General features: G+C 37.4%; 1 protein-coding gene across 1 annotated transcript in view; it reads right to left on the minus strand.

The window, feature by feature from the left end:
* The window catches only part of LOC136853402 (gamma-interferon-inducible lysosomal thiol reductase-like), a 198,341-nt gene extending 188,294 nt beyond the window's left edge, over positions 1-10,047 (minus strand). The window contains exon 1 of the mRNA XM_067128895.1: positions 9,677-10,047. Within this exon, the coding sequence (XP_066984996.1) occupies positions 9,677-9,895 (219 nt within the window). The 5' untranslated portion in view covers positions 9,896-10,047. The remainder of the gene's footprint in view (positions 1-9,676) is intronic.
* Positions 10,048-12,629: the final 2,582 nt, after the last annotated feature.

A 12,629-nucleotide genomic window follows, 5' to 3' on the forward strand; every position in this document is an offset into this window, starting at 1 on the left:
GCGCTCACCTCCACTCAGGTGCTTGTAATCCACTGCACCAACGTACTTCACTGGGCATTCGAGTGCTACTGAACATTCGAAACGTACTGTAGTACCACCAACTGGCTGCTTGACGCCAGCCGACCAATCATCCACATAAGACAATCGGGCACCAAACAGTGGTTGGAGCACTTGGCTAGGAAAGCATGCTCGCCTCCACTCGGGCGCCCGTAATCCACTGAATCAACATACGTCACTGGGTGTTCAACTGCTACTGAACGTTCAAAACGTACAGCAGTATCACCAACTGGAAGCTTGACGCCAGCCGAACGCCTGGCACCAGATGTGCGATCAGCCATAATACTGGCCCCCCCTCACTGGGAGCTCGGCCAACGGTGAACGCACCCGATACTGGCTGATTGGCGCTCTTCCTAAACAACAGTTGCGGCACAAGAACTCGGAAGACGTTGGGACGTTTTCCTGGTCCCAGAAGCTGCAAGAAGGTTCAGAAATCTGTACTAAATCTCTGGAATGCTTACATGTAAATCAAGGATTGCACTTGGGAGCTGCTGATTTTTACAATGGTATGACTATGCCTCATGCCCACGCTGGAATCGGGGTCTCTTGCTGATACGGCGTGCACATACAGTATACAGGGTACTCTAAAGCCATTTCAATGGCTGTCCATCGAAACCTGCGGACAGCAGGATCGACTGAGGAGTAACTACCTGGAGGCAAAACCCCTACGGGCTCCCATGGACCAACAGTATGCCTCCTTCCAGGTTTAGGGGAGTCTGACAGGGGCCGAGTTTAGGAGATCTGACAGGGCTGGATGGCCACATCCTCCACTAGACATCCAGTAAGACGCCTTTCCAGTGGCTGTCTGTCGATACCTGGGACCGGCAACAGGCTCGACTGAGGGGGCAACTACCCACAGGCAAACCCCACCGACCTCCCTTGGACGTTCAGTTTGCCTCCTCCCAAGTTTTGGAGATTCTGGCAGGGACCTGGTTCCAGGAGCATCGGTTGGACGAGAAGTCACCTCCTCCACTGACACAACACTTGCACCAACATTTCACTTATATGAAGTCCACAGTTGGGTTACAGTATCTACAAGAATGAGAATTTAAAGTTATCCACTTCCCCTGATCACATTCCTTACACTCATTACAGTTAATGTCAGAGGAACAAACTGGTCCTCTACAAGAAGTACAGATAGTAAGAGTGTCATACTAGCAGATGTTAGTCTCGTCTTGCATCCCTTGCTGCAATACTTAATACTCAAATACTCAAGTCTGATATAGTTCAGTCAAAATCAGGAAAATAGCTAAGCTAAAATAGATTAGCACTACCAAAAACCACAATGTACTTCACCAAAAGTTGGCGATGTCAGCAAACAACCGGTGAAAACAAAGTAAAAAACAAAAGCTACCCAACAGCTGATGTCATCAGTCGATGAGTGGCAGGAATGATGAACTGAATACCTGAGCCAGTTGTACCTATTCTTCCACGAAAGTGGGAGGGGTCTGTTACCTACACCAAAACAATATGAGCGCTATCGCAAAATTTTTAAAAACTTAAGCTGCTGCGAAAAGTAGGAACTAATAGCAATGTAATTACTTGGTAAGTTACTTAGGCTACATAAAATCCTAAAGTTAACTAACAAATAATCCAATAATGATAGAAAACCACAACAACAAACTGTGAATACAGTACTTCACCTAGATCAGGCAAAGAAAACATCCAAAATAGCGATGAAGTTAGCTGCGAAAAACTACCGATGTTGATTGGAAATCAGCAGGAAGTGAACTGAGCTCTCTGCTAAGTTGTTTCCCTAAGTCCCGGATAGTGGGCGGGACCTTGTCACCTACACACAAATGATAGAAGCGCCACCGCATTAATTTTGAATTTTTAAGCTGCCATAGGTTAGGAACCAATAGTTTTGTAATTACTTGATAAGTATATGTATATATGTTCAGCCTGGAAGCAAACAGGTCGGGCATAGGAGAACCCTAGGGCTCAAGCAGCCTCTCTACTGTTTGAGGAAGTAAGGACCACTCCATTGCTACAACCTGACCCCAGCAACTGAGCTAGTTTGCTTAATGTTCCACCTGTCAGGAATGTGCCAGGTAGACAGCTCAATGGCATGGCAAGCCATCCACTCATGAATATGCAAATGCCAACTTGCATTGTGAGAGCCAGATTGTTCCCTTTTGCTTGGCATATACCACTATGGTTGTGTTGTTGCTTTTCAATACTACTGAGCAACTGTGAATGGTTATTTAAAAACTGCAGAGATAGCAATATATCCTGCATTTTCAGGATGTTTATGAGTGAGATTAGGCATATTTTGTGGCTACACGAACAAAATGAAAGATACTCTTGGGTGTATGTCCCAGCCCTCCTTTGAAGCAACGTCCCGTACATACTAGAACCTACCCATCACTGAAGTGGGCTTCTACTTCAATGGTGGGTAAGTATCCAAAAAATCAACTTTGTCATAAAAATTTTTATTACTATGGATTAATCTTACCTATTGTTAAAGTTAGCTGACTACCACACTGAATAAGGAGAATGGGTTAGTGGAGCAAGAGAAACATCTGCTCAGCCAAGTGAACTTAAAGCTTTTTTTTTAAAGGGAAAAAGAATTGAAACATTTTTACCTGTTGTGTGATCCTTCCTGGTATGTACTGTTGCCAGACAGTTGATCCACAACAGGGTGTAAGATCCGCAGAGCAAGACTTGTCAGAGGCTCCTCACAGGGAAAAAGACTTATCTCTTAGAGTACTAGTAACTCTTGTGCCAGAGTTGAAAGCCCATGGCTGACAGTCCAAAAAGTAAAGACAGTGATTACCTTCAGACATGAAAGTATGTTCCTACACTACTGTGTATCTTCATGCTCCCCATACTCAACACCAGGATTTCCTAACAACCTAAAGATTGGGGAGAAAGGAAGATTCTCTCATATTAGGCTCAAGAGAAAATCATACCTGCCATTTACACGTTAGGTAAAGAGCTTCAGGACTCCCATTTTCTTCATCTTGGTTTTTTTACATAGTTTATGCTATTCTTATTTATATTTTTACAATATTTTCTAATTTTTTAAATTTTTACAACCCTAAAGATAACTGCAATCATGTGCCTAGCTTACGTACAAATGTACAAAATCATTCGCTGGTGCCGGAGAACTTGCACCAGGTTGTTTTGGTTGGTGTTACGGTTATAATTTTTTTAAAATTTATATTTTACATTATTCTCATTTACATTTTTACAACCCAAAAGATAACCGCAATCGTGTGCCTAGCATACGTTCAAATGCACAAACTCATTTGCTGGTGCCAGAGAACTTCCACCAGCTTGTTTCAGTTCGTGTTGTTATGCTTATAATTTTTAAAATTTATATTTCACTAGCTGACGTACCCGGGGTTGCACTGTAAAAAACTCAAAGCGTAGAACACACCCAGACTGTAGAATACACCCAAAGCATGGAAACACCCAAAAAGTAGAATACAGTACACCCGGATATTTATTTATCCCAACCTTCTATTAGGCAGGAAAATGAATCAAATCTATCTACAGTAAACCCCCCGTATTCGCATTCTCATGATTCGCGGACTTACGCATCCACGGGTTTCTCTGTAGAACATATCTAGGAATCATTCGCGGAAAATTCGCCCATTCTCAGTATTTTTCACTGAGAAATATTCACTAATTACTGTATTTTCATATAATTTTCATGAATAAATGCACTTTTTGTGATAAAACTATTAAATTACTCAGGTATATGCATTTTTACAGGGTTTTTCTGTGTTTAAACTATCAAAATGGGTAGTTCTAAGTGTTTTTAGAGGGGTTTTAAATATTCGCGGATCTTAGCTATTTGCGGGGGGGGTGTGGGACGCATTCCCCGCGATTACGGGAGGTTCACTGTATAGTGTAATATCAAAGAATTTTTATTTACAGGTTTTTACAAATATCAAGTACACAAATTATAAGGTAAAATCTTTCACAAATTCACTATAATACTACTTTAACACAGAACTTAACTGTAAACTAAATTTTTAGTTTCACCATCAGGAGCAAGAACAAATAAATTCTTGGGTGAACCCACCCGAGCAAGCAACACAAAGTTGCCCGTGGGAAAAACATAACTATCTCAAATCCACTCCACAGTACTTAATAGACTGTCCCTGTGCCTTGTTGATCGTGATTGAGAGAGCAAGTCTCACTGGAAACTGCAATCTCTTAAAGTTAAAAGGGAGATCCGTTGGAATGAGTGGTATCCGTGGGATGAAGACTGTTCACCCTTTCCCTCTCTAATTACATTGCCCAGTATTTTTGACATTTTAGATTTCACCCCTTCTCAACCCCACTTCCTATAGTGGCTGAACTTCGACTTAAAGGACATCGGCAGTGCCATTATTCATCTCAGCGACCTCGAAAACTACGGATTAAACAATAATATCTGTTTATTTTGGTTATTTTTACATGTCACCCCCTTTGGTGCAAGTGATGTCTTACCCCCACAATATTCTTTTCCAGATACAGTAGTAAGTCATATCTATCCCGAAATGAGATATGATACACCCGTGAAGTTGATTTAGTTATTAAGCCTACGGGCAGAACTAGCCCCATTTCAGGGAAACCCTTCCCACCCCTTTCCCCTTTGGTAGCCCTTTGGTGATAGTAATGTCTTACCTCCACAGTATATATTCTTTTCCAGAGAGCAGTCATATGTATACAAGAGTTATGCTGGAACATACATGCATACATACATATGCACACAGACACACAGCCTACATACATCCATTTTTATATATATAAATAAATGTTATTTATATTTTTACCGTATTTTCTCATTTTTTTTTACAATCCAAAACACAAATGCTGTCATGTTCACAGGTCTGTGCGAACGCACAAACTCATTCGCTGGCATCAGAGAACTTCCTACAGCTTGTTTTGGTTTGTGTTGTTACACTTATGAGCTTTTTATTCACATTTTATGATATTCACATTTGGGTTTTTAATATTCTTATTTTTTTTGCCTTTTTACAACCCAAAAGATAAACGAAATCATGTTCCTAGTGTACATACGAATGCATAAACTCATTCACTGGCATCGAAGAACTTCCTACAGATTGTTTTTGGTAGGTGTTGTTATGCCTATGATGTTTTTATTTATATTTTACAAAGTATTTTCTCATTTTCTGTTTTTACAACCCAAAAGATAAATGCAATCATGTGCCTAGCATACGTACAAACACAAACACTAATTCACTGGCATAGGAGAACTTGCTACAGCTTGTTTTGGTTCATCTTGTTACGCTTATGATTCTTTAAATTTATATTTTACGCTACAGTATTCCCATTTGTGTTTTTACTGTATTTTCACATTTTTTATTTTCAAAACCCAAAGTGTAAATGCAATAATGTGCGCAGGGTATGTATGAATGCATAAAATCATTCTCTGGCGTTGAAGAACTTGCTACAGCTTGTTTTGGTTCATCTTGTTACATTCATGATCATGATAATTTTTTTTTATTTATATTTTATGCTATTCTCATTTAAATTTTTACTGTATTTTCTTACTTTCTATTTTTATAACTCAAAACATAAACGCAATCGGTAAGTAGGGTACATACTTATGCACAAACTCATTCGTTGGCACTGGAGAACTTCCTACAGCGTTTGTTTCGTGTTGTTACTCTTATGATTTTCTTATTTATATTTTTACTGCAATTGCTCAATTCTTTACAACCCAGGAGATAAACATAATCATGTGTGCAGGGAACATACGTACACACACAAGTAGTGCCAACACACAGTAGTGTCAGGTTTGTGTGGTGACCTGGAAAACTTGAAATTGTGGTAGCCAAAATTAGTCCCGGATTAGTGATGGAACCTGATTAACGACTGCTGGATTACTGATGGTTGACCTGTAGTCTCCCAATGATTATGGCTCTGTGACCGATTATGAATAGCTTAAAGGTCAGTTCCTAGGTTAACAGCAAAATACCATTATTTAAAAGGAATTAGTCAACTATGTTGCAAGAAAATTATACAGTATACAGTATAAGAAAATTCTGCACAGTACTGTACTATGATAAGCCAAGTGCAGGGGAATCCAAGTTGAAAAATTTGAGGAAGTGTTATAAACTGGTAATCATTCCCACATATGGCTGCTGAAACCAACTCATTTTAAGATAACCTAAGCTCCCATATGCTGACCACAAAGCTTCCTTGAACCTAGGAGCCCCATACTCAACTGCAAATGACCTCTTAGGTGTCTTACAAACATCTGTAACCTACCTAAATTTACCTGTCAAAGATGTAGTGCCACTTACATGATTCTTGCTACATTTGAAGTGAGGAAATTTTGCCCAACATGGTTCATATTTCCCATTCTAAAGATCCTGACTAGCAGTTAAGTCAACTTTCACCTAAATTACAATACCATTGCTTTCACTCAACCACCACTACCAGCTGCATAAAACAGATTGAATTTTTACAACAAAAACATAAAGCGAATGGACTTGTGGCAACCCAGTGTGGTAATGCAGCAAGGCAATGTAAAACAGAGTAAGCAGGTTTTAAGGAAAATGATAAACAAACAAACTAACATGGAACCAGCTTTTGATAACTGCAGTTTGTAAACAAAAAAATAAAAAGAAAAAACTGTGGTCACACTACATTAAACCCCCTGTATTCATGGTCTCATGATTCGTGGATTTCTCTATGGAACATATATACGCATTAATCGCTGAAAATCCGCCCATTCACGGTATTTTTCACTGAGAAATATTCACTAATTACTGTATTTTCATCTCATTTTCATGACTAAATGCTCTTTTTGTGATAAAACTTTTAAAATACTCAGGTAGTGCTCGAGTTATGATATTTCACCTTACGATAATTTGATTTTGCAATGGGGTAAGCAATTAACACCGATATGACAATATTTATAAAATATTTTTAAATTTGGCACAGGCAGCGAGAGAGACCAAATTACAAAAGACCAGTTTCTTTTCCTCCAACTCTTTATCCCATCATCTAGTTAAAAAAAGTAACAGAGAATGATAAAACTATTGTTAGTAACGTTATACTCCTGCATAAATGCATACAGCCATGAACAATCGACCGAGAAACTGTTGTTTTGTTTATCACCGAATCGGATAACAACAGCCCTTTTGCTTGTATTTCAACCATCATACGGTAATACACAATTACTGTAGGTTACAGTACAAATGACATTAATTAGAATAGGACTGATATAGTTTTACATTATACTCTTAGTCGGTATGGATAAAAGATCAGCAAGGAAATATACTGCTAAATTTGAGCTGCAAGTTGCAGCTGAAGCTGAGAAAACAATGATCAAGCTGCTAATGACTATAAATTATCATGCATCGACAACATGGATGAAACTCGAGCATAATTAAAATGGGAGAGAAAGCATTTTAATCAAAACTACTATCCATGAAAGAACACATTCCTGCTATTTTTATGCCGACAAATGATAAATATGTAAAACTCGCATTACGATGAAATTAAGTGAAAATAGCAAATTAAGTGAAAATAGCAAATGGAATCTTGATTTTTTTACACAAAACAAACGCCCCCAAACGGCCAGCGTCATGTCTTAACGAAGAAAATAGCTAAATTAATTTCACTACTTAAATTATATTTCGACTTATAAACACTTCGTACAGTATAACAAAAAATATCCTTGCCCCACATAAATAAAGTATCTAGATTGATTGATTAATTGTGGGTTATCTGGCGTCACAACTACCAGGGTCACCGACACCGAATACTAAATGTGATCTTTTCACTTTTATAGTATGTTATAAAAATTAAAATTAAAATTCTGCTAAACAGAACTACATATAAATTTTATAAAAAAAAAAAAAAAAAAGAAAACTAACTAAAATAAATAAATATATAAAATTCTGCTAAAAAGAACTATTAATAAATCTGATCTGATAAACATTATAACTTAAGAAAAAATTATATATATATATATATATATATATATATATATATATATATATATATATATATATATAATATATACACACAGCACAGCTGTCAAATATATTTGAGAAGACCAGCTTCTTTGATAAAGGAGATAACATTATTAATACATATACTTTCTTCCAACAGTTTTGCCATGTTATAATTACCACCTGCTTCACTGCTATTTGATAAAAAAAGATTCCTAAGTTCCACCAGACTGGGAGATTCATTTCACTAACTAGAAACAAGAAAAGCGCTCTGACCCTGAGTTAAACATGGCGGAATAAACACCGTGTAAATGATTCCAAACCAAAACATTGATCGCAAATTATAATACAAAAGCAAAATAAGAATATATACAATATTAATGGATACAGTGAATTAAGACATAACATTTAAAACAACCATGGAAAAGATGCAAATTTATCATGTGGATGTTTGTACAATACAATAAGTGAACATAGAGTACAGTATAACGTAGGCTACGCTACCATATATGTATACGATATACCATAGTGTAGGCTATGCAAATTCTTGTTTGTTATTCAATTTCTCTTTGTACTGAATTATCATAAGTCACTCTGTATGAACCTCCAGAATTAGCTGATATTAATAATTACAGTACTATACTGTACACATATAGAGTATACTTTATAGTGTAGGCTAGGCTACCATATAAGTATACACAGTACTGAATACCCTAGTGTAGACTAGGCTATATTCAAGATAGGTTTTTTCCAACAAACGATGGGTTTTTTGGAACCTAACCCCATTGTCAGTAGGATAATACCTGTATAAGCATTTTTACTTTTTTTTTGTGTGTTTGAACTATAAAAATAGGCAGTTCGAAGTGTTTTTAGAAGGGTTCTAAGTATTTGCAGGTTCTAGCTATTCGCAGGGGTGTGTGGTACGGTACGCATCCCCTGCTTATACAGTACAGGGGATTTACTATACTTTGGCTCAAAATTTTATGATCTTCATCTTGGCCTAAGAACAGGTGGTTTTAAAACCAAAATAATGCTAACCAAGTTTTAAGCTAGCTAAATATAAGCTCTGATATCTTTAATTTATAACTACAATAATGTGTTTTGTATAGGAACAAAATAATTAATAACTGTAGAAAAGTTAGAAAAACAATGCAGTGTGTGCAACTTTGAAACCATGGTAAAAATAATATAAATACACACAAAATAAAACATACTGGGCACAGACTTGGCTATGTTTAATGGAAATGGATCCCCAAAAGAAAGGATCATGAACTGACTCTAGTAAGGATTCCCACAATTACACAAATAAAACAACACTACTGTTCCTTAACTTGTAGTTGACTTTAAATGGATGAAAATCTACTAGATATTCCCAGAAATTTAACACGGATGCAACTCGAAAGAGATAATTACGTTAGACCACTGTAAGCCTAAAGGCAAAACCAGGCTATCCAGGTGTCGCCTGAAACTATAAGCATATTCTGTGGCCTAGGCCTTATTACGAGGCAAGACCTGTTATCATTAAAAGGTTAATGCTACTATTATATGTTGATTTCAAGTTAACTTAACCGAATTCATGGTCAAGAAGAATTATAGTTGCCATTCAATGACCGAGTAGGATAGGCTATTACAAACTTTGACTACCAACTAAAGTTCGGTGTCAAGACAGGCCTCCAACAGGGTTCTGTACTCACAATGTCTTCAGGTTTGTCGGGGGCTGGAAGAATATTCAGAATTCCGTCATTCTGAATTTGGTTTGCCTTGGCGGGAGTCGTCTCCGTCTGGGAATCTCTGACGCTGGTTTTGAAGTTCGGCGTTTCCACTACTGGGAGCGCTGAATAGTCCCAAACCTTCCACACTAAAACCACCACCAACACTAGAATCATAAACCGGATTAAGCGTCCGCCACCCATGTCCAAGAGAAATTTATTGCACTTCAGTATACAGTGTTACTACTCATTGTCTGGTTCCCTACTTCATCGGCACTTGTCTCACTTGTCAAGTGATTTCCTAAGTGCACGGTGCAGACGTCAACAAAACAACTAATAATCTACCTCTCACGGTTAGCAGGAGAACCCGAAAGACTGTCAGAACTTGTAATGCATCTCAGCTGAACATTTTTTTTCTTTTCTGTTTTGCATTTGATGGGAAAAAGAAAACTGATGTTTTTCGTGAGTAATACTATATAACTTTCCATATACACACTATATCTATGAGGCCAGAAATGGAATGTGCTTTATAAAGTAGACAAAATAGGACATGGTACACGTACAACAAGCGAGTGTCGATTCATGCTTTCTGTCGGGCCACGTAGTGTATTGGACCTTACTCAAATGGTTAATTTCTTAGCCAATTTCAGTTCACGATTCTCTTAAATGAAGTTCTTTGATGTCATGACTTTTTAAATATGTGTCGTGATAAATAAAGTTGTATATAAATACTCGATGGTGATGGGAGATAATATATAAGGGAGAAAATTTCAGAATGGCAAAAGACGAGGTCCATCAGATATGCAAATTGAAATGTTGAAGGTACTTGGTATAGAGGAACTCAAAATGGATAATGGAATTGTTAAGGGGTATCTAGGAGGAGGAAGTAATGCCAAATAGCTGGGAAGAAGGTCTGATTGTAATTGTGTTTAAACACAAGCGAAGCTATTATGGGGTGTGGTACGTATAGAGGAATCAAACTAACAGAAAATATGTTGAAGATTTTAGAAAGAATACATGAGAAAAGATTACGAGCAATTGCAAAGAATGTTGAATAGCAGTGCGTTTTCACAGAGGGAGAGGTACAGTTAGTTGATGTTGTATTTGTAATAAGACAATTACATGAAGAAAAAAAGGGGGCCTGCTTTTGCTCACAGGTACATACTAATTCATCTGAAGGTATGTCTGCTTCCAATCTTGCTTTAGTGACTGCAACCTCTATAAGGTATTTGACAAGAGCTGCAGTTAATATCAAATTAAACAAGATGCCCATCAAGCCTGTCATCTACACAAAAAACTTGGAAAATTTCATGAGTTCCAACAACAAAAGGAAGATTTAACCTTCCTTATACTTCTCACTCCGTTTGTGGCTTGCTCACTATGAAGGTGCTGCCTCCATCTGACAGCCAACCTGCAGATGTAGACTGCATGCCAATCTCAGCTAAATCTAGTGTTACACAAATGCTGATGGGTATTTTATCCGCTGAATCAAAATAAATGTTGAAAGCAGTCTTTATTTAGCCTAGCAACTCACCATGTATATAAGGCATAAAAGAAGATTGGTGATTTACTCTTCTCAAACCATAAAACATTTTACATCACTGGATGCCTATACATTACCTAATTAACGATGGTGTTGTAACAAAAGTTGCCCAAAACAGACTTCTCAGTACAGTCAATATGCAGTGTGTAATGCCAAATAATTGTGCTTGAAGACTGTGAATGTCAATAACAATGCTGCCGAATCCCATTTGGAGTCTTGAATGGCAAGGCAAGTTTTCAGAGAATATCTGACCAAATAATATATGAAGAAAAGCTGTAACAGACTTATGAATGAATTAATGGTGTAACAATATGTTGATCAGACCAGGAGAAGCACGACAAAAACCTAGAGAGTAGCCTCACGGAGGCTGTGAGAAAGTACACTATACGTAACTTCGTACTAGGCACGGAAAAGTATGCATTGTCAGTCAAGTCTTTCAACATCTTCAGCTGCACTGTTGAAGAAGTCTTGATAAGACCTGACTCAGAATGCTTACAACTTCTCTTTGAGATGCCTCTCTCATGGAGCATAGCTTGAAGCAACACTTAAATGTTCTGTTAAGCGTTTAGCTCACTGTCGAAGAAACTACTAAAGATACTTTCATCTACTTTCACATACAGGTAACTTTTGGTGTGTATATTCAACTACGGAAATTTTGATGACCTTGACCTTTTGTAAGGCCTCAAGTTCCTATTTCTTGATTTTGCCCTTTAGATATTTTCTTCAACACCAAGAAGGATGTTTTCATATAGCTTAATACCAGATTCGTTTTGGCATGAACACGTTTACTATGACAAAATTTGATAACCTTTATCTCCATGACATGATCTTGACCCTTTATTCATTGATTTTGCATACAGCTTATTTTCTTGAGTACCACGAAGAATATTTGATATAAATACAGGGGCTAAACACAGATACATCATGTCAAAGTCTGATTGCCTTGATCTCCCGTCCGTCTAGGACCTTGCATTTCTTGATTTTCTGCTTATCTTATTTTCTTGTGCACTGAATAGGCAAATGCATCATGACATCAATACTTTAATCTTGACAAAATCAAATGACCTTACCTTTCTGTTTGATTTTGATCTCACATTTCTTGATTTAGGGGTTAAGCACATTTCCATAAACAATGAAAGATGCACGGCACGGTACTCACGTCCTGTGGACATATTTGTATATGAAGATATCTTGGTAATTAAAATGGATAAAACAGGAGCTAAAAAGACAAAAATCCATACATTATAGAAGTTCCGTTGACAAAGTAATCAACAAAAGTGACAAAAACTCCAGCTCGTGGTGAGAAAATGTGGAAAATCACCTGCCTATAAAAATGGGAAACAAATTACATAGGAAAAATACAGATGAATATATGTGAACGAGAACCAGTCTGCC

This window comes from Macrobrachium rosenbergii, chromosome 27, assembly GCF_040412425.1.
Source record: "Macrobrachium rosenbergii isolate ZJJX-2024 chromosome 27, ASM4041242v1, whole genome shotgun sequence".
Taxonomy (NCBI): domain Eukaryota; kingdom Metazoa; phylum Arthropoda; class Malacostraca; order Decapoda; family Palaemonidae; genus Macrobrachium; species Macrobrachium rosenbergii.